Here is a 23,674-nt window from a genome sequence, read left to right as displayed (position 1 = left end):
GCTCAAGTGGTTGGGTACCTGTCACACATATGGAAAACTTGGCTTAAGTTCCTAGTTCCCGACTTTGGCCTGATCCAGTCCTGGCCACTGCAGGCATTTGGGGAGTGAACCATCTGTCTGCCTCTCTTTGCCTCTTGAACTGACTTAAAAAAAAAAAAAAAAAAAACTTACAAAGGTTTTATTCCTGGAATTTTCCATTTAGTATTTTCAGACTGCAGGTGGCTGCAAGCAATTGAAGTTGCAGGAGGAAAAACCGTGGATAGAATGGATCTATTGTATTTAAGCCTACATTCAAAGCTAACTCTTGGAAAATTTTTTCACTTTTTCTTGGGTGTCTCCCACATATGCATGGTATTAAATTTTTAATTTTTCTCTTGTTAATCTGTCTTTGGCTGCAGAGGTCCATCCCAACTAACAACTATGAAAGGTAGAGAGAAAATTATTTTCCTCCTTTACAATGTTTTTTGTGAATCTAACTCAAATTTCATATATATTACTTATATACATGGGTACTTCAAAAAGATTGTGGGACAACAGAATTAAAAGTCTGTTTTGGTGCCAAAAATATTTGAAATCCATACATAGACTTTTCATAATACATATTTTATATGAATTTATTGAAAATTCCTTGTACATACACACACACATATAAAACACATATGTGTATGAGAGGCAAAACTACATTAACATATGTCTGAGTAAAAAGACAGAAACTGTTATGTCCATTTATAGTTATAATATGGGCCTAGGTATTCCAATATTTAATCCAGGTTCTTACTCTCACAGAGATAAGAATTCATAGCAGAGATATCCTTACAGTGCATAAGTGAGAGCAGGATTCATTTAAAACAAAGTGAAATACATTCACACATGAGGGTGGGTCACTTTACATGGAGAGATATGTGAATGGTCCAGAGAACTGTCTATGAGGAGAGATAGGCAGGGGAAGCCAGAGAACGTTTCTCAAGCATGGTCAAGGGCAAAAGAGGGCCCCACTTACATTATCACCCTCTTTTATATAATAGGGGGTGGAGCCATAATTGAATAAACACATGGCATGGGATCTTATATGGGAAGATTTCTGGGATTTCTCTACATGGACATTGTGGCCTCTCCTCCTTCCTAGGAAGGTGGAGTAACAAAGAAGACAGAGTGACAAGGCAGGGCTGGCACAAATTCCAGCTCACTTACTCCTTTCTGATTCCCTGCCTATCAGTTACACTCTTTCATACACTTAATTAAGATAAGAAGTATTAATACAATAAGTACAAAGTGTAGATAAAATGAAATTTGAGACAACTACCTCTACTCAAATGGTGAGTTGATTTAGTTAAAAAATAAACACGTATGTAGCATCTCACTAATTCTAAGTGTTTTTGAGTAATACAGAGTTCCTTTTTCACCAAAATTTTTACTGTTTCTTTTTCCTTTAGACTTTATGAGGTGGTATTTAAAAATCTTCAGAGAAGAGATCAATCACAGGAGGCTTAGAAATGGAAGTTTCCTGTGGAAAGGCTGCCTGCCTCAGGCATGCTAATGGGTCCAATTTTGCAACGTAAATTGTTTTCTCTTGAAATCCATTACCACTTACAAACTTCAATTTTGAACAGATTATTTCAAAATTGATAAAAACAAATCTTGTTTCAAATCTCCTAAGTGCAATAGCTTTTAAACTTCATTCAAAGATGGTTTTCTCAAATTAATAGAAACTTTTATCATTTTGGGGGCAAACAGAGGAAAAGTGATTCAGCACTGAGAAAATAATAAAACTTTGAAGCGTACTGCCAAGTTACAACTTTTTAAATGGTATTCTGGGTTTATAATTGAGAAAAACAATTATGTGAGATTTGAGTGGAAGCATATTGCATTCACTTCAGCACAGGAAATCAAACCTCTGGGTTAGATTCAAGGATTTCTCTATTTGTTTATTCCTTATGACTCCAGCATTAATTATGATAGTTGGAACTAGCTTGGCAAACTTCTGGTTGTAAATAAACACAGGAAATAAAAGGATGTCTACTTGATAGAACTATTCTCAGCTATATGCCACGCTCACTTCCTTGAACAAGCTGTTCTTTGTGAAAAGAAAATATTCCAGGAGAACTCTATCAATAGCCACACTTCAATGTGAATCACTTTTACTAGTCAGAAAGTTAATGATGAAAACCCTTGCAGTTTCTGCTCTTTACTAGCTAATATGTGACTTTGGACAAATTAATCAGTATCTGAGATCATCAGGTTCCTCCTTTTGATATGGAAAATAGAAGCACCTACTAATTGTGGTTATCAAGGAAGGATTGAATTAAATAACAGTATTAAGACAGCCAGGTCAATGCCAGTGTTGAGGTGCAAGAATTTAAGCTGCTACCTATAACTCTGAGTCCCAGCTGCTCTGCTTCTGATCTGGGAAGGGTGTCTGTGAAGGCAGCAGAAGATGGCCCCAGTTCTTGGGTCCTTGCACCCACACAGGAGACCTTGATAGCGATCCAGGCTCCTGGCTTCAGAGTGACCCAGCCTGGGCCATTCGTGGAATGAACTAGCAGGTGAAACATATGACTCTATCTCTGCCTCTCCTCTCTCTGTAACTCTTTCAAATAAATAACAAATACATCTTTAAAAAAGACAGCGTAAGCTTATTCTTATTGAATAAATTTTATGTACTAGGCAACATGCCAAGTGCTCTTCAGGCATTATTGACTTCAGTATCCCTGAGATACAGATTATGCACCAGAGTGCTCAAACAGAAAGTTAAGGGATCTAAGATTCTTTCAAAATTGATGCAAGTTCATGCAAGATCACTTCAATTTGTGACTTCAAACCAGAAAGCCTGGAGGAGAACAATGGAAGGAGTAGCAGAGTATGTGTGTGTATTTGTATGTGTATCTGTATGTGTGTGTTGTACATATGTGTGTGTGCTTCAGGGGGCAGGGAGGACATGGGATCTAATTTTTATAAAGATCTATAGGCAGCATGATCAGTCCTCCTCTAAAACATTGCTACGATATAAGAACAATTATTTAAAAGTAATTTATAATATAACTAATATTTCTACATGCTCTTAAATGGCTGTTTTCATTAAATGTTTTTGATAATATTTTTTAATTAGCAAGTTGGTTAAAATTCAAAATTACATATATATATATATAAATATAAATTTTTGGTAGTGGTAAGTTTAACAATTTGGCCAAGAGGCATGTGGCATGGGCTGGCCTTATGGTGCAGTGGGTTAAGCTACTGCCCCAGACACCAGCATCCCATATGAGTGCTGGTTCAAGTCCAGGTTGCTCTGCTTCTGATCCAGTTCTCTGCTAATACACTTAGGAGACAGTAGATGATGGCCAAGTACCCGGGCTCCTGCCACCCATGTAGGAGATCTGGATGGAGTTCTAGGCTTCTGGCTTCAGCCTGGCCCAGCCCCAGCCATTGTCGCTATCTGGGAAATGAACCAGTGGATGGAAGATCTCTCTTTCTCTCTTAAACTCTCTGTCTCTTTTTTCTCTGTACAACTCTGCTTTTCAAATAAATACAAACAAATCTCAGAAGTATATGACATATGTATAGGACTATAGGAAACAGAGATCAGCAACAAAAAAAATGAGTTATGTATTTAAAAACTAAACTGAAGAGGGAGGACACATTCCCTATGTATGTTTATTTGTTATAATAATTAAGAAAACACTGTGACATTCTACCAAATTAAATTTCTGTTCTCAGCAAAAGTAGGGTAGATATACAATAATGTCATAGTGACTTAAAACTGGGTCTCTCTTCACATTCCTTATCTAGTTTTCTTTGTTCTCTTCAGTATAACAATATGTGACTCAATGTAGTATTCACCTACTTGACTGAATAAATATTTAAGTTACTTAGAAGAATTTAATTAAAAGCAATATTTAAATTACAACTTGAACTTGCTTATTTTATTTCTATTACATTTTATTGCAGGAAAACATTCAAGCTAAGATAGTAAAAAAAAAGGAAAAATTTAATGAATGTTAAAGAAAATTAAATATTAAATTATTCTAAGACTGAAAGTGAGCCATATTTTCACTCAAAAAACATTTCAAGTCTTTTCCACAAAAGGGATTAATCAGGAAAAATTCAGATTCTCTTGAGAATAATTGTAAGAATAGTGCCAATCAACCAGCACTCTTTTGATAGCACAGTGACACTTTATTGGTTAAATAAGAAACAGCACAGGTACTGTTGCAATTCTCCAGAAATGGTCACAGTCAGAATGCCTCAGAACTGACTACTATTATTTTTTTTGTAAAGAGAGCAAGTTTTGTCAATTCCATATGACAAAGGAGAAAGCCTGTTTACGACTCATATACAGGCTCAACGCTGGGAACTGTTATTTCATTTTTAAAAAGCTATTTATGGTTTCAATGATAAATATTGTATAAAACCTAAAGGGGAAATAAAAAGATTCATCTTTTACAGAACCTTAAGAAGATTTTGGAGTGAAAAAATATCTGAATGAAACCAACTAAGATAATCATGGTGTTTTAAATAAAATGCTCCCTTTTGCTTAAAAGAGAGAGTTCTTGGCTAATTTCAATTTTTTTTTTTTTGAGCACAGAAAGACATCTCTAAAGCTTCATTTATTTACTTATTTTTATTTATTTCAGATAGAAACAGTGAGATAGGGAGAGCCCCATCCTTTGGTTCACTGCCCAAAAGCCCATAGTAGCCAGAGCAGGGCCAACCCAAAGCTGGGAGCTGGGAACACAATCCAGGTCTCCCATGTGGCTTGTAAGGACCCAACCACTTGAGCCATCAGCTGCTGCCTCCAAGCATATATATTAGCAGGTGGCTGGGTCCAGAGTGGAACCAGGACTCTAATCTAGGAACTCTGAAATGGTACATGGGCATCTTAAGTAGTGTCTTAACCACTAGGCCAAATGCCTACCCCACCAGGTAAGATTTAGAGGTAGCAAGTTTTTGTTATTGCTGTAGTTTATAGGAGGTAAAAAGCCAAAATATCCAGAAATGTGTTTGTGGAGAAAAAGACTAGCATTGCACATATTATTTAGTTTAAGGAAAACCACCACCCAGAGACCCAGGGAATAGATGTTTAGTGACACTTCACAAGAGCTGGACACCATATTCAGAAAACTATACATTTTAAATCACAGCACTTGGTATGTCATCATGTCCCTAAATGACAGAACACACAAATCCAGCAACCGAAGTTGGAAACAGAAATGACTGTGCTTAACATCACTAGACTTAAACTGTGCTCTCAAAGATATGGTAAATTCCTCAACCCTGGTGTCTACAAATATGACATTATCTTGAAATATGGTCTTTACAGATATAACCAAATGAAAATGAAGTCATATTGAATCAGAGTGAGCTTAAAGCTACAAGAAGAGGGAAATTTTAATACAGAGAGGCAGAGACAGACAGACACACAGGACAGATAGCCACATGAAAATGGAGACAGAGATTGTAATTATGTAGCTACAATATCAAGGAAAAGCAAGGACTGGTGGCAGATACCAGAAGCCAGAAGATGCAGAAGCCATTGGAAGAAGCAAGACCTCGATTTCAGACTTCTAGCCTGTAGAACTGGGACAGAATAAATCCCTCTTGTTTGAAGCCACTCACTTTGTGGTGAGTTTGTATAGCAGCCTAACAAAACTAATACATGAGTTTCAGTGACTCTCCTGAGGAATGTTTTCTTCCTGTCCCCAAAATTCTGGTTCTATGGGTTTTTCAAGGCACTAGCAGCCAAGCACAGCCATCACCATTGGCCATCTGAAGGGGACAGAGCTACTGTGACACAGTGGGTACAGAAGCAGTAGGTTTGGCACCCTGGGAATCCACTAGGGTCCCCCTTGCTAATCCTGTGCCCAAATTTGTTGGTAAGAGGAAAACTGCAATAATGCCATTCTACAAAGGGCATGGTGACCAGGGGATGAAGCCCTTTAGAGATGAAAGTCTTGCTCATGCCACAGAAAATGGCAAAGGCTCAGGCTGAGAGGGAGGAATCTACAATGGATAGCAGAAGGGGGAAAATGAGAATCAATTGGTGACCTCAAGACCAGCTGCAGCAGCAAGGATTCTCACTTGGCCCACTTGCCTTTATCTTTTTTTGTCTGTTTGTTTAAAGATTTAATTAATTTATTTATTTGAGAGGTAGAGTTACAGAGAGAAGGAGAGACAGAGAGAAAGGTTTTCCATTTGCTGGTTTTCTCCTTATATGGCCACAACAGCTGAAGTGGGGTCAATCCAAAGCCAGGAGCTTCTTCTGGGTCTCCCACATGAGTGCAGGGGCCCAAGCACTTGGGCCATCTTCCACTGCTTTCCCAGGCCATAAAGAGAAAGCTGGGTTGGAAGAGGAGCAGCCAGGACATGAACCAGAGCCCATTAGGATGCCAGCAGCACAGGTGGAGGCTTAGCTTACCACGCCCCAGTGCAGGTCCTGTACCTTTATTTTTACAGTACTCTCACCACCCTTCCCCCAGGAATGAAGACCTGTCAGAATTCTCCAAGACCCACATCGAGCCATTATAGTCACGGGTTTGAGGGATGCAAGGCATGGACTTTATTTAGAGGAGGCTCTAAAAGCTGCCTGCTCAGAGGCCTTTAAGAATGACAGGCTCACTGCCTGGTTGCTAGGATCCCCGCAGAACCCTCCTGCAGCTGTCCACCCTCTGAGCTTCATCAGCCTCTGCTTAAGAATCCTGTCCCGGGCCAGCGCCGCAGCTCACTAGGCTAATGCTCCGCCTTGCGGCACCGGCACACGGGGTTCTAGTCCCGGTCGGGGCGCCGGATTCTGTCCCGGTTGCCCCTCTTCCAGGCCAGCTCTCTGCTGTAGCCAGGGAGTGCAGTGGAGGATGGCCCAAGTGCTTGGGCCCTGCACCCACATGGGAGACCAGGAGAAGCACCTGGCTCCTGCCATCGGATCAGCGCAGTGCGCCAGCCACGGCGGCCATTGGAGGGTGAACCAACGGCAAAAGGAAGACCTTTCTCTCTGTCTCTCTCTCTCACTGTCCACTCTGCCTGTCAAAAAAAAAAAAAAAAGGAATCCTGTCCCATTGGAGGCCGGTGTTGTGGTGCAGCAGGTTAAGCTGCCACCAGCATTTCATATGGACCCAGGTTCAAGTCACTGCTGCTCCTCTTTCCATCAAGCTCTCAACTAATGTACCTGGGAAAGCAGCAGAAGACAGCCCAAGTGCTTAGGCCATTGCCACCCAGAGGGAGCTTCTGGCTCCTGACTTCAGCTTGGTCCAGTCCCAGCTGTTGTGGCCATTTGGGTATTGAACCAGCGGATGGAAGATAGTGCTCACTCTCTCTATGTCTCCATCTCCCTTTAAAGTAAATGAAAAAAAAAAAAAAGCTTTTTTAAAAATAATAAAAAAAAAACCTATCCCACTCAAGGTTACACTTCCATCCTGTTGTTAAAAGCAATGCACGAATATATTGCATTGCTCCTGTGCCTCTTGCTATGGCTCCCTAGAATCTAGACAGACAGAACATTTGTGAAATGAATTAGTCTCATTAAACAAAGATTAGCTGGATAATTGCATGGTGAGAGACCATGGTTTCTCACTCCTAGTAGACTCCACAAACACTTAGATAGCTTCTAAAATATTCTAGGATTTGGGTCCCATGCCCCAGAGACTTTCTTAGTTGATCTCGTATGGGTATTTAAAAAAAAAAAAAACTCAAGATGATTAATGTGCCACCAGCACTAAGGACCACTGACAGAAACATAAAAATAAGTCAGTAGGAAGAGGGCAAAATGATCCTGAGTATTTCTCCTCCTCGTGTTTGTGATTTCACCAGCCTTATACTTACGATCTTTATCTCACCAAAGGCTCAAGAATCCCAACAGCACTGATTCCCTGACCTGTAGGAAGCACTTAGGAATATTAGCAAGTAGATTGCTTTAATGTGATTTTCAAATTCCAGCTTTTGCCTATGCCTTGTGCCAAACTTCCTATGTGTTCCTTACCTTGGAAATCAGGATCACTTTTGTCTACCCAGATTCTTGTTCTGTAACTCGGGCCTTCAGCAATTATTTTACCTTCAACCCTGCTCACTTTGGTTGGTTCCATGTCTGCAAGATGCCCACAAATTACTGTGCTCTACTTCCCCCAGTATCCACGGAGGCAAGAAAAAATGGGAAGAAGCTGATAGATTAGCTGCCTGTTCTAGTTCAACCTCAGGAGGCTGACTTCAAAAGACGTCCCAGGAAACTTTCAAATTTATCCAATTTTTCTATTTTTTATTGGCTAGCAAAAAACTGTGTACAAAGGCACACACAAAGTAAAACTAATTTTTTTAAAAATATTTATTTATTTTGAAAGTCAGAGTTTCAGGGAGAGAGGAAGAGACCAAAAAGAAAGACCTTCTGTCTCCTGGTTCATTCCCATAACTGCAACACCCAGCACTGGGCCAGACCAAAGCTAGGAACCAGGAGCTTCATCTGGGTCTCCCCTTTGGGTGGCAGGGACCCATGCACTTGGGCCATCTTTGCTGCATTTCTCAGGCCTTTAACAGAGAGTTGAGTCAATAGTGGAGCATCCAGGATATGAACTGGTGCCCATATGGGATGTTAGCGTCTTGGGTGGCAGTTTAACCCCACTAGGCCACAAAGCTGGCCCCTAAATTAAAATTCTAGGAGCAGGTGTCTAGCATAGCAGTTGGGACACTACTTGGGACACCTGCATCCCACACTGAAGTGTCTGGGTTTCAGTCCTGGCTTTGCTTCCAATTTCAGCTTCTTGCTAATACGCACCCTGGGAGGCAGCTGGTGATGCTTCAAGTACTTGTGTCCCTGCCACCCACGTGGGAGACCCAGATTGCATTCAGGCCTCCTTGCTTCAGCCTGGCCCAGTCCTGGATGTTGCAGGCATTTGCAGAGTAAATTAGTAGATAAGGTATTTTCTTTCTGTCTCTCTGTGTGTCCCAAATAAATAAATAATTTTTAAAAATGAAGAATTAAAAAATAAAAAACAAACTCAAACTCTTAAGATTTCATCTCAGGGTTAGACTTGGCATCTCTTCCATCTACCACCACTTTTCAATTACCAGATGGCAATCTCCTCTCTAGCTAGGTCTGAAATTTCTGTGCTTCTCCCTATCTGATGAATACTAAGAGCTACTGAAGCTCCCTCCTGGGAGTCTTAGGAATGCAGAGGAACTTCTGCACCCTCTTTGAATAAACAAGCTTATCACTGACAAATTTCTAAGCAAACAAGCTGTTCCCAGCTGCTTTACCTATCTGTGACCTTGTTACAGAAGTGTTTCCATTGTTGCTTATTCAAATCCTTTTTCATATTTTTAGCCATGAGAATACTAAAACCAAAAGTTTATCATAGCTTTTCTTTAAATTAAATTTTAATTAAATTAATTCACTGAAGTTATATCTATTTAGAGATTATTTTAAAATTAACTTTGGCCAAAATTAAAAATTAAAAATAGAGGCTGTTTGCAAAATAATCTTCTTTGAATGCACTTGGGTTGGTGGAGATGATTACTCAGCTACTTATGGCCAATGTGTCACAAATGCAAAGATTTTTTTTTTTTATTTCACAGGTAGAGTTATAGACAGTGAGAGAGAGAGACACAGAGAGAAAGGTCTTCCTTCCATTGGTTCACTCCCCAAATGGCCACAATGGTTGGCGTTGTACTGATCTGAAGCCAGAAGCCAGGTGCTTCCTCCCAGTCTCCCATGCAGGTGCAGGGGCCAAGCACTTGGGCCACCCTCCACTGCTATCCCAGGCCACAGCAGAGAGCTGGACTGGAAGAGGTGCACAGGGACTAGAACCGGCACCCATATGGGATGCTGGCGCTGCAGGCGGAGGATTAGCCAAGTAAGCCATGGCGCTGGCCCTGAAATGATTTTTTTTTTTTTTTAAAAGGTGACTAGTGCCATCTGTCATTTCAGTAATGATTTCAAAGAGACAAAATTCAGACAGAAAGAAAAGAAATGAAATGCAGAGGCTTTAATAACTGTAAGCTCTGGTTAAACTCTATAAAAGTTAACATTCTAGACAAGCACCCTTCCCTATCTTCTCGAACTGTCTTCACCGGTAATGGCTTTTAACATATTTTAGGTTTAACTATTCCCTGACATATTTCCAAAGGTCTACTTGTGTTCACTCTTTTTATTTCTTTTTATTACAGAATGTTTATGACCTTCCTATAAATCACATTCCTACAAGGAGAAATGAAAACACCTTCTAACAACTGTGAACATCCTCTCATTGAAACTTTCCTCTATTTAAAAGTATTCATTCCAACTATCTGCTTGAGGCAGTTGCAGCTTTCAAACTATGACAATTGAAGGAAGAGTCATCTATCTTTTAAAATTCAGGGTTTAAAAATAATATGTGGGAGAAAGCAAAAACCTCACTTGGTAACAAACTTAGATTTCATATGCTTATGTGTCCTTCAGTTATTCAGAATGTTTTTATTCCTCTACACTCTCCTCATTTTGTATTAGAACATTAATATTCTACAGCAAAGCAATGCAATTCTTGAAAACTCAAAAGAAGAAAAATGAAATTCTCTGTGGTATCATTCAGAGAAACTGATATAACCTTGTGACCACAGCATGCATTTTTAAAAGCTTGGAGAATATTCCAGAGTAGAAGAGACTATACAGGATCTTTTTTAGGCAGCACGTTATGAACCTGGAACTAGGAAAGATACAGAAACTTTCTTTGGAAATACAATTCATGCAAGAATTTTCTTACTTGTGCTAATCTTAATTTCTTCAGTTGTCAGTGACACTCATTGTTTATTTGAAAAAAAAAAAGAATACATATTTCCTAACCAAAAATTGATCAAAAATATTAATAAAGCATAAATTTAACCACTCAGTGATACTTAAAACATTTGACATGCATGTAAGTATATAGATTCATATATAATTGAGAGTAAAATATAAATTATTTTTTATAATCTGCATGCATATACTATCAGACTTTTTCTACGTCAGAGAATATTTGACCATATAATTTTTTTTTGACAGGCAGAGTGGACAGTGAGAGAGAGAGATAGAGAGAAAGGTCTTCCTTTTGCCATTGGTTCACCCTCCAATGGCCGCCGCGGCCTGCACGCTGCAGCCCGCACACCGCGCTGATCCGATGGCAGGAGCCAGGTACTTATCCTTGACCATATCATTTTAATGTCTCCACTATAGTACAACTTAAATAAATTTATGTAGCCAAATTTAACTTACCTTTATTTAGTAAATCAATCATAATTTAGCCTTCATTACACATAATGGTGTAATCTTATTTGATAAAAATTTACATCATACATGATTCTGTCTTAAATAAACATTCCCAGAAGCAAATGCATTGCCTAAAACAATGCATTTCAAATTAACGAAAAACAAACTTTGACTACTACATTTATATTCACTAAAAATGATAAAATAACTTAGGTACAGGAATCATAAAAAGGGAAACAGTTTACCTTGTGCAAAAAGAACAGGATGAATTTTAAATCCTCCTCCATTTTTCAACCGTTGAGGCAGTTGCTCAAAATGATAGCTATCGATGTAGAAGTAAACTTTCAGAGCTTGCCGGCTTCCTTCTGCTTGATAAGTAAGAGGAACATCTACAATGACATTTAGTCTTCCGTTACTCCCTAAAATCAGGATATGCTATATGGTGTATCTGTCAACCCTTAAAAACAATCCAGAAAATCACTAGAAACTAAAGTGCTCATGTAGAGCAAGTCTAGCTCAGACATACAGAGTTACAAGGGAAAGAACATTAAATCAGATTCTCGCCCGCTAAAGCAACAGATTTATTACTGTATTGTATATAAAGATCTGCAATAGGAAACTTTGGTGCTCCTTGACACACCAGATGTTTCACTCAGCTAAATGAGGAGTTAGCTGCACATAGTTTGGATTCAAAATCTCTCAGGGCAGCTGCCTCATTCATATTTTAGTCAAAATGAGTCCTTGGGGTATACTTCTTAAGTAGTTTGCAAGAAATTGAGTACATAGTAACCATTAACAAAATTAGCATGGGTTTTGTAAGCTCCATTCCCTGAGTACCAGATCAAAATTGTATTATCTTCTGTTGGTGCCCTACAGCCATTAGAAATTATCTGTTCAAACTCTTGTAGCTATTTTCAAAGATTCTAAATTTAATTACTTATTAAAAAAAAACAAACCTGAATAGCTAAATGCTGTAGGAGTATTTCACAATGCTATGCTAAATCTTCCTTGTTTTATGACAAACATATATGACAAATATTCCTACCTCATTAAAAGAATATAAAATCTTTCTATGAAGATAGAACTGTCTATACTACCTAATTAAAATTAAACCCAAAATGTAGTAAGCATTTAATACATGTTCTTGACTCAATATTTATTATTTCCAACCTGCCTCAAAATAAAACTCTATATAGAATTAAAGTTAAAGGTTAAATGACACTTATGATCACAGATTGCAGGCTTCTTGTTAAATTTAACTATATTTAGCTGCATGCCAGTAAAGGAGACGTTGCACTGACATTTCACATCTTTGTTCCACGTACTAATGCTTATTTTATATTTCCTACAATTTTAAAAATGGAAGATATGAAAGTTTTAATTTGTAAAAGAGAACAAATAAGTTTCTCAGTGAAAGATGTGAAAATTAATGGCACTTTAATGACTGGAAAAAGTTTTTCTTATGGTTTCTAAAATAAAGATAAAAGAGATATATGAGCACTGAAAAAATATAGATTAATGCACACTAAATATTTGTAAATTCTAGTTTTCCTTTTTTAATACACTCTCTCTCATACCTATTTTAGGTCTCATTAAATTCTTTTACTCATTGGCATTAATGTAGCTGGTCTCTATTTCAATGAATGAATAATGTTATTGAAAGGAAAATAGTGATGTAGCAGACAGAGTCTCACTTTATAGCACAAGCCTAGAACAAATCAAGATTTGTTAATGCTTTCTGAAAACTATCAAGTATGTTAACTAAAATGAAGTTAAAACTAAGAGTATTATGATAAAGAATGGAGATTGCTTCACTTCAAGTGTTACAACTGTAAAAGTTTATACAAGAATATAGTTGCAAAAAACCACAAAAATAGCAAACTAAATCTCGTAATGTATAAAAATAATTATATATGACAATTGATTGTCATTTAACAAGTTATGCAATGTTAACTCAACATTTGAAAATCAATTAATGTATTCCATTATGTCAACAGGCTAGACAGGAAAAATCACATAACCATCTGAATAGCCACCAAAAAAATCTTTGCTGACAAAATCCAACACTTATTTATGGTAAAATTCCCAGTACACTAGGAATACAGGGAACTTCTTCAACCTCATAAAAGAATATCTACAACTGGTGAGATAACAGAAGACTTCCCACTAAAATCAAGAACACACAAGGATATCTCCCTTCACCACCCCTTTTTAAGAAACCCCTAGCTAATACAGTAAGACAAGAATAATAAATAAAAAGCTTAGTTTGGGAAAAATAGAAATAAAATTGTCTTTGATCACAGATGACATAATTATATAGAAAAGCTGAAAAAAAAATTAAACCAAAAAAAAAAAACCCTAATAAGTCATTATAGTGAGGTAGTAGGATACAAAATTAATATATAACAATCAACTGATTTCCCTAATACTAGCAATAAACAAGTATAATTTTTAAAAAAATTTTTTTGACAGACAGAGTTAGACAGTGAGAGAGAAACAGAGAGAAAGGTCTTCCTTTCCGTTGGTTCACCCCCAAAATGGCTGCTATGGCCGGCACGCTGCGCCGATCCGAAGCCAGGAGCCAGGTGCCCCAATCTGGTCTACTATGCTGGTGCAGGGCCCAAGCACTTGAGCCATCCTCTACTGCATTCCCAGGCCACTGCAGAGAGCTGGCCTGGAAAAGGGGCAACTGGGACAGAATCCGGTGCCCCAACCGGGACTAGAACCCAGGGTGCTGACGCCACAGGCGGAGGATTAGCCTAGTGAGCCATGGCGCTGGCCAACAAGTAGAATTTGAAGTTAAAAATACAATACCATTTATATTAGTCTTTCTCAATGAAATAATTTGATATAATTCTAGTAAAAATATATAAAATCATTATGAGAAAAACTAAAATTAAAAAAATTTTTTTTAAATTAAATACATCGAGTAATATTCAAAGCTTGTAGACAGAAGATATTCAATATTGTAAGTATGCTATTTCTTCCCAACTTGATCTACAACCTCAATTCAAAACCAATCAAAATCTGAATTTATTTAATGAATACAAAATGATTCTGAAATTTATATGCAAAGACAAAAGACTCAGAATAACCAAAACTATACTGAAGGAGAAAACAAAGAAAACTGAACCATCCAACTTTGAGATTTATTATTAAACTCAAATAATCAAGACACTATGGTATTAGTCAAATAATAGAGAATCAGATCAATGGAACATAATAAAGAGCCCAGAAATGCATCTGCATATATTGAAACTGATAAAGTCTTAGGCAGAGGAACAAAGTCAATACAATGGAGCAAAGATACCCTTCAACTAATGGTTCTGTATCAACTGGACACCTATATACAAAAACATAAAAATCTATGCACTGACCTTATACCCTTTACAAAAATTAACTGAAAATGGGTCATAGACCAAAAGGTAAAATCCAAAAATCTAACTCCTAGAAGATGGCCCAGGAGAAAAATCTAGATGACTTTGGACATCGTGATGACTTTTCAGAAATAATATAAAAAACACAATCTATAAATAAAGAATTGATAAGCTGGATTTAATTAAAATTTATATCTTCCACCCTGTGAAAGACAGTGTCAACAAAAAAGAACATAAATACCAGACTGGGAGAAAACATTTGCAAAAGATATAACCAACAAAGGACTGCAATTTCAAATTATACAAAGAACTCTTTTTTTTTTTTTTTTTTTTTTTTTTTTTGACAGGCAGAGTGGACAAAATGAGAGAGAGAGAAAGGTCTTCCTTTCCCGTTGGTTCACCCTCCAATGGCCGCTGCGGCCTGCACGCTGCGACCAGCGCAACGCGCTGATCCAAAGCCAGGACCCAGGTGCTTCTCCTGGTCTCCCATGGGGTGCAGGGCCCAAGCACTTGGGCCATCCTCCACTGCACTCCCAGGCCACAACAGAGAGCTGGACTGGAAGGGGGGCAACCGGGACAGAATCTGGTGCCCCGACCAGCACTAGAACCTGGTGTGCCGGCGCCGCAGGCGGAGGATTAACCTAATAAGCCACGGCACCAGCCACAAAGAACTCTTAAAACCTAACATTAAGAAAACTTTTTTAAAAGTATAGAACAATGTAGAATTGATAATTACTGCTTTTGTGGGTAGCCATTTATCTTCTATGAAAAGCAAACTTACTGGTTAGGACTACATAAATATTAAAATCTTCAAAATCATTATTACATGAGAAAAAGGTCTCTGATAGCACCAGAGGGATTGATCCTAGAGAGGAGTTTGAACAGAGCCATTCCAACCCTGTAACCATGACCCCCAACCATTGAGTGGACCTTGATTTGAGATTAGTCTCTAAAAAGTCATTAGTTCTGTCTGCTTTGACTGCTTTTCCCTGACCCTCTGCAAAGCTATACCTTTGATGTCCTCAGAGTACAATTTAAAGCTGTTTCTTTTTTTCTCCATATTTCTTTACTTATACATTTGAAAGGCAGGGTGAGAAGGGAAGGGGAGGGGGAAAGCTATCTTCCACCCACTGGTTCACTCCCCAGATGGCCTCAACAGCTATGGCTGGGTCACGCTGAAGGCCAGAGCCAAGAACTCAGCTGTGTCTCCCGCATGGGTGGCAGGGGTCCAAGCACTTTGGCCATCTTCCACTGCTTTATGAAGCATATTATTAGGAAGCTGGATTGGAAGAAGAGCAGCTGAGACTCAAACCAGCATTCCCACAGGGAATCCCCACATGGAATGCTGGCTAGTCCAACTAGCTGGGACACAACATTGCCCCTTAAGCAATTTCTGCAGAGTTCTTCACTGGTCATTTTTTTTAAGGCCACTTCATCCTTTTTCATTATGCATCTGCTTATTTCCTCTAGAGGATTCATTATAGCCCTATCCGTGAAGTTAATCCCTTAATTATTGTTTTGTAACAATACTGTCAGGCCCGTGAACACAGGGATTGAATTTCTCTCATCCATCTTGACATCCACCACTCCAGGACAATGCCTGGCCCATACAGAGACTGTAGGGGTCAAAAATATTCATTCTCCTAATAATTAATTACCAGAAATTTACCTGCAGCATCAATAAAAAAAGAGAAGTTCTGCTTTATATAACCTAATCATCTAACTGTTTTCTTTTTTCCTCCAATAATAATATAACAGTAATCTCTAAGCTTGCTGCCAAATGGGACTTTGTTTTATTTGCTTACCATTGTATTTCTCGAACTTAGTTTGGTGGTTATTGTGCTATACATATTTAACAATATTTCTTTGATGAAATGAAATGTCTTCAATCCAAACATCTGAGTCTATTTGCTTAGCATGCCATAGCAGTTTAGAATTTCATTATTACTTAATGTACAAATGAGAAGATGGATGATGCTATAAATACAGCTTTTAGAAAAGACTACAAAGTAATAAGGTAAGGGGGGTGAATTCAAATATTTACTGGGGGCCGGCGCTGTGGCACAGTAAGTTAATCATTTGCCTGCAGCGCCGGCATCCCATATCCCAGCACCGGTACTAGTCCCGGCTGCTTCTCTTACCATCCAGTTCTCTGCTATGGCCTGGAAAAGTAGTAGACCTGGCTCCTGGCTTCAGATCAGCTCAGCTCCACTGTTACTGCCATTTCAGGAGTGAACCAGCAGATGGAAGACCTTTCTCTCTGTCTCTCCCTCTCACTGTCTGTAACTCTACTTCTCAAATAAATAAATAAAATCTTTAAAAAAAAAAATTCTCACTGAACACTACTATGATCCATATAAATGGTAGACTGCTTAAAATACAGTATTTTATTTAAGCCCTTCAACCTAGTAAGCTGGGGAAAGCTAATCTTTTGTTTGCAGATGAGAAGAAAGCAAGAAGAAATTAGGTTTCTCAACTTCAAAGATAATAATCTCTACACCTTCATTCCTTCTCTCCACACTTAGTCCTTCCCTTATGGACATGCAGCTAACTGGTCTCCATTACAGTGATGCAGAATTAATGAGTCAATCATGTTCCTCTGCTTCTATGCATATACAAAGATCAAATTGTATCCAGGATAACAGAGGTCTAGTTTTATTAAACCACTTAATATGTGATGACCTTTTTTTTCCCTGAGTCAACTTAAAATGAGATTTATTCCCATTGCCATGGTTTGGTAAAACCATGGATGAAGCTGGATGAAGCTATTAGGGGTTGGAACCTTTGGGAAGTGGGAGCTACCAAGACGTCATTAGGTCATTGGAGGCATGCCCTTGGAAGGAATTTTGAGACTCCCTCTGACTATAAAGTGATATAACTTTGTAACCCCCAATGCACAGACATACACACATTACCCCCATGATATGCCACCATCTGCTGCCTTCACCAGAGGCCAAACCAATGCGGTTGCACACTAATGGACTCCAAGTCTCCAAAACTGTGAGTCAAATAAACTTTTTCTCTTTAGAAAGTTAGTGCCTTGGGTATGTTGTTGTAGTTATGAAGAGCTGACTAATACATCTATCATCACAGTTTTTAATTTTCCTGACATGCCTAGTAGTATAGCCTTGAAACCAGTCTTTCACTAGAGAACTATTTTCATAACTGAAGGTTATGCTTCAAAGAAATACATAAAAATGTATTGTAGATGTATGTCACAATTTTTGTGTCTGATACGGGTACATCTACATTTATATACTATTATTCTTTACATATCCTCGATTGTATTTAATATGTAGTATGTATTCCAATATGCCAAATTTAAATTTCTCATAGCAGACATACAATAAGTAAATATTTCATTAAGCTTATGATATTGGTTCTTTTCATACTTGTTCAACAGACTATTTGCCAATAATGTCATATTGGAACCACAGAAAACAGTGCTTCTGTGAGCTTATAGTCCCTCAGGCAAAACTTCAAAAATCACATTGGGTTATATCACAGAAATAGGGTTCTCTTTTCCTTCAGCAAAGCTATGGCCACATTATTCAAGAACATGAAAATATATCCCATTCTTTATATGGCCACAGAAGACCACATAATTTGTTCAAATAATATTATCCTTATCAAATATTACTCTTCTCCAGAAAAAAATTTCCTTTAATAAATCCTAAATGTCTAATTTTATACTTCACATCTTCACGTTCTTGTTTGTCCTCTTGTTCATCAGTGGAAGAGAAACTTTAATAAAATTCAGGGTTTTTTTTTTTTTTTTTTTTTTAACCATCTCTGCAGCGACCCTCAAGCCAAGTGGCCATGATCTCTCATGTGGTCAGGCAACAGTTTCCTCACTGTTCTCTGGGCTTCTGCCCTTACCTCCAGAAGACCTTCTCAACAAAGCAGTCTGCTTTTTAACCTCAAAGACAGATTCCTTCCTCCATCTACTCAATGATTTGGGAGGGAAGACAAAGCTGGAAAGTCCTGCATCATTGGCTCTTCTCCATTCTTATCTTGTCTGCTCCTGTCTCTGGCTCTGTCCCAGTCACACAAGCCTGCTTGCTGTCCTGAGAACCCACCACATGCACTCCCACCTCTGATTCTATGAGTCTGGGCTGCCCCTCTCCCAACACCCACTTACTCATTCCCTCAGTCCTCTGCTGCTTCTCAGTAAGCCTTCCCTCCTTATCCTGCTATTCACAGCCCTTCACTCGCCCCTTATCCTTATACTCTGATCTCTTATCTCCCTTTGGTTCATATTGTCACTGATGGAACACAGACATAAGCTTCAGCCATTCTCATCATTGCCCAAAAGATAGATAAGCATAGGACTTTATTCCTTGCCCTTGAATCTTAATTGGGTCTCACACCTTATTGCCTTCACACCCCAATTCCACATTCTTCCCCAGGTTCAGAGGTCCCATGAGGCCACCTGAAAGATCATTTGCTTGGCCACCTGAAAGACCAGTTCCAGGAATTCACCTCTGCCTGCGGCCCCCTACCCACACCCCCATCCCTAGCCTTCCTAAGATAGACAAAGGCCGGGCTCCTGGGGTCAGGGCCTCCTGCCCCATGTTCCCTCAATGTACACACCGGCAGTTAGTCACCCAACTCTGCCAATTTATTTTCTCTGAATAAATTCAGCCTGGCTGTAGATTCACATTCTGCCTCCTCTCAGTTCTGCGCCTCTTTTACTAACATTTTCGATGACCCTTCTAATTTATTATAAAATTAGCTCATTTATCTTCTTTGTTATTTATCTCTGCTAATCTGAATGATTCCCATGAGAGATATTTACCTCTTTAGCTCTCTTCTGAATCTAATACCTAGAAAAGTTTTGTCAAGAAGTATTCATTTATGAATTTGTAGATGAATGAATGAATATAATTCTTCAATCACGGCACTGATTACACTGAAATTTATTGAGCCCTATTTATTGTACTATACAATAGGAATGTGAAAAATAAGAACCTCTTACAGCCCTGAAAATGCTTCCTTTCTCTGGAGTAATATATTGGTTCCCCACACTTATAAGAATAAGAGACAAAAAGAAATAACAAATTGCTGAAGCTTTCTTGGATTAATACATTTAAACCTACTTTGAATGGTGTTGAAGTAGCAGATAAACAATTTGCATGAACTAAAATACATGAACATTAGACCATATGTGTTACTGTTCCTCTGAACGTGTAACTTCCGCAATATTTCTTTTGTCAGGTTTGATGACAGAAAAATGATAACTCAAAGAAATACTTATCAATCCATCAATTCATAAAGTACTACTGTATATCAATGTTAATATCAAAGTTGTGCTATGTTATTATTTGACATCAATGAAATTCATGAACATTTAGTTACTAACTTGCAACCAGTGGTTCCTCTTCTGATGGTTTAAAGTAGAAAGAAACCTTTTCCAAATCAAATAGTGCAACTAGTGTATCTTCCAGCATGGCTTGCTCGTCTGTCTATAAAGAAAAAAACAATGTATGATATAACATGATAGGATATAATAGAAAGTGACATGCCATTATGTAAATTCAGACCAAAAAGTGTTCTACTTGTGTTCTATTTATACACAAAACCAACTTATCAACATTTTTCTAAGAATTTACAGACCTAAATCTAATTAACAAATCTTTGTTACAAATGTCGTTCATGGTTTTATATTTTTATTTTTCTCTATTGATTACATGGTCACACAAAGTTTCATTCTTTTAGCTTATTTCTAATCATATTGATTTCATTCATTATTTGCACAGAGGGATACAGAAAAGCTCTTATTTGTCTCTAAACTTCAAACACATCATAAATTAAGCAGATGAAAAGCAAGTATTTTGTTTTATTTAAAGCTGTGCTATATAATGGGCAGTCTATTTTATAAGATAATTTATTCACTATTCAATTTGCCATTTGTTGCAACTGTGATAAAAGCAATTTCCATGCAGGTAATTATTTGTATTCCAAAGAGCATGGGGGCAAGAATAATTTTTATGCCACTTTTCTCCAGGGGACGTGAGCCTACAATCTTGTGAGCAACAGATTCAATTTCTTTTAACCATTTCTTTCACTCTCACAGTAAATGATTTGTAGCTGAGTCAGGTAAGGCCCAGACATGGTAACAACTTCAGTGCCTCTCTTTCTGGTACTAGGCCCTGGAATCTTCACAGGGTCTTTTCTTATTTTCATCATGAAAGTATAATTCATCTTATCATACACAGTTTATCTCTTAAAGATAACACCTGTTTCTTTATGAATTCAACCTTTTTAAATAGTTGAACATGCTTTATGCAGCATTTTTAAAAGTTGCTGTAAGCTTGCACCTGTATTTTGGGGCAGTATTACTGGAGGGTAGAAGGAGGTGGCAAGGAATTTCCATTGTTTCAAAAAAGAACCAGGAAGGCAGCCCCAGATATCATAGATGAACATCATGGAAACAAAGGGTGGAGAAAATCTGCCACTTCTTCACCTTGATTTGGTACATCGTAGAGTGCATAGAATGCAGCAACTACTGGATGAATGCTTATTAAACTACTGTTTTTAAAAATACTTTGAAACAGTGCTGGTGCCGAGGCTCATAGGGCTAATCCTCCACCTTGCGGCGCTGGCACACCGGGTTCTAGTCCTGGTCAGGGCACCAGATTCTGTCCCGGTTGCCCCTCTTCCAGGCCAGCTCTCTGCTGTGGCCAGGGAGTGCAGTGGAGGATGGCCCAAGTGCTTGGGCTCTGCACCCGCATGGGAGACCAGGAGAAGCACCTGGCTCCTGCCTTCGGATCAGCGTGGTGCACCGGCCGCAGCACACCAGCCACGGCGGCCATTGGAGGGTGAACCAATGGCAAAGGAAGACCTTAAGACCTTTCTTTTTTTTTTTTTTTTTTTTTTTTTTTTTTTTTTTTTTTACAGGCAGAGTGGACAGTGAGAGAGAGAGACAGAGAGAAAAGTCTTCCTTTGCCTGTTGGTTCACCCTCCAATGGCCGCTGCAGCCAGCACGCTGCAGCCGGCGTACCACGCTGATCCGATGGCAGGAGCCAGGTACTTCTCCTGGTCTCCTATGGGGTGCAGGGCCCAAGCACTTGGGCCATCCTCCACTGCACTCCCTGGCCACAGCAGAGAGCTGGCCTGGAAGAGGGGCAACCAGGACAGAATCCGGTGCCCCGACCAGGACTAGAAACCAGTGTGCCGGCGCCGCAAGGCGGAGGATTAGCCTAGTGAACTGCGGCGCCGGCAGGAAGACCTTTCTCTCTGTCTCTCTCTCACTGTCCACTCTGCCTGTCAAAAAAAAAAAAAAAAATACTTTGAAACAAAGAAAAAAACGTATCAGGAACCTGGTAGAACAGACAAGACTAAAGAATCCGAGACCAGCGTTGTGGCCTAGTGTGGGTAAAGCCACTGCTTGTGACATAAGCATCCCATATGAGCACCAGTTTGTGTCCTGGCTGCTCCACTTCTGATCTAGCTCCCTGCTAATAACCTGAGGAAAGCAGTGGATGATGAGACCTTCCATCTGCTAGTTTACTCCCTAAATGGCTGCAATGGCCAGGGCTGGCCCAGGCTGAAGCTAGGAGCCAGGAGCTTCTTCCAGGTCTCCCATGCAGGTAAAGGGGCCCAAATACTTGGGCCATCCTCCACTGTTTTCCCAGGCACATATGCAGGGAGATAGATCGGAAGTGGAGCAGCTGGGTCTTGAACTGGTGCCCATATTGGATGCTGGCATCACAGGTGGTGGCTTACCTTGTTGTGTTATGCCAATCTCTTTAACTATTGACCTTTAAGGCTTCATTACATATTCTGGACATGTTACTTATCAGACTTAAGATTTATAAACATTTTTTCATTCCTTGAGATTTCAAATCACATTAAGTTCAAAGTAAAACTATCATCACTTGATTAGACAGTGATAGTTTTAAAATAAAGGGAATAGAATAGAAATGAAGTCCTATCTATTCACTCAATCAACAAATACCTAATGCCTCCCATGTGTTAGGAGTGTTTCCCATCATATATAATTTATAACTGTTAAGTAAAGATTAATTAACACTGATTTTATTTTAAACACTTTTCCAAAAATGCCTTATTTCAAAATTTTCACTAGTTGAATCTTCTTTATTTGATTATGTCAGTGATAGATAAATTGAACACAAACAGGGAGTACACAGAAACTTCTAAGAATGTACTTTTGGGGCCAGTGCTGTGGCATAGTAGCCTAAGCCTTCGTCTGTGGTGTTGGCGTCCCATGGGGGCGCTGGTTCGTGCCCCGGCTGCTCCTCTTTCAATCTAGCTCCCTGCTATGGCCTGGGAAAGCAGTGGAAGATGGCCCAAGTGCTTGGATCCCTGCATCTTTGTGGGAGACCCAGAAGAAGCTCCTGGCTCCTGGCTCTGGATTGGTCCTGCTCCAGCTGTTGTGGGCATTTGGGCAGTGAGCCAGTGAATGGAAGACCTTCCTGTCTCTCCCTCTCTCTGACTATAACTCTATCTTTCAAACAAATAAATAAATAAATATGTACTTTTGTTTTTCTGAAGTACATGGAGAGTGGCTCCCTTACTTTATCAATCCAGAACCTTTTATAGCCATGCAGTACAGCCCCTGCTTCTCTACCCTCACCATCACTGAAGAAAAACATATTTTATGTGTAAAATCATATACATTTGATTAAAAGCTCAACCACATTCCCTGGTAGCTACATTCTCTGTGTGTACTTTCACTGATGAGATAGGCTCTCATGTCTAAAATCAGCATTACATTTAATGAACACGTGCAGTTGAAGTTTATATATAAAAGTGAACATGTGAAATATATAACTTTAAACAAAATGACAGGGGGCCGGCGCTGTGGCCCAGCAGGTTAAAGCCCCGGCCTGCAGCGTCAGCATCCTATATGGGCACTGGTCTGAGTTCTGGCTGCTCCACTTCCAATCCAGCTCCCTGCTGAAGTTTCTGGGAAGGCAGCAGAGGATGGCCCAACTCCTTGGGCCCCTGTATGCACCCGTGTTTGAGGCCCAGAGGAAAGCCCCTGGTTCCTGGCTTTGGATCAGGCCAGCTCTGGCCATTTGGGACACTTAGGGAGTGAACCAGCAGATGGAAGTCCTCTTTCTTTGTCTCTACC

General features: G+C 39.2%; 1 protein-coding gene across 2 annotated transcripts in view; it reads right to left on the bottom strand.

Annotated features, from left to right (window-relative positions):
• PREX2 (phosphatidylinositol-3,4,5-trisphosphate dependent Rac exchange factor 2) overlaps nt 1–23,674 on the bottom strand; it is a 334,883-nt gene that overhangs the window by 91,759 nt on the left and 219,450 nt on the right. For both annotated transcript variants that reach the window (XM_002710460.6, XM_089336348.1), the window contains exons 33-34: nt 19,937–20,039; nt 11,443–11,586 (exon numbers count right to left, since the gene is read on the bottom strand). In XM_002710460.6, coding sequence (XP_002710506.2) covers nt 11,443–11,586; nt 19,937–20,039 — 247 coding nt within the window. The remainder of the gene's footprint in view (nt 1–11,442; nt 11,587–19,936; nt 20,040–23,674) is intronic.

The sequence above is a fragment of the Oryctolagus cuniculus genome, chromosome 6 (assembly GCF_051225735.1).
Source record: "Oryctolagus cuniculus isolate XC-2025 breed Fujian yellow rabbit chromosome 6, ASM5122573v1, whole genome shotgun sequence".
NCBI lineage: Eukaryota > Metazoa > Chordata > Mammalia > Lagomorpha > Leporidae > Oryctolagus > Oryctolagus cuniculus.
This window is presented reverse-complemented; position numbering and strand designations above follow the sequence as displayed.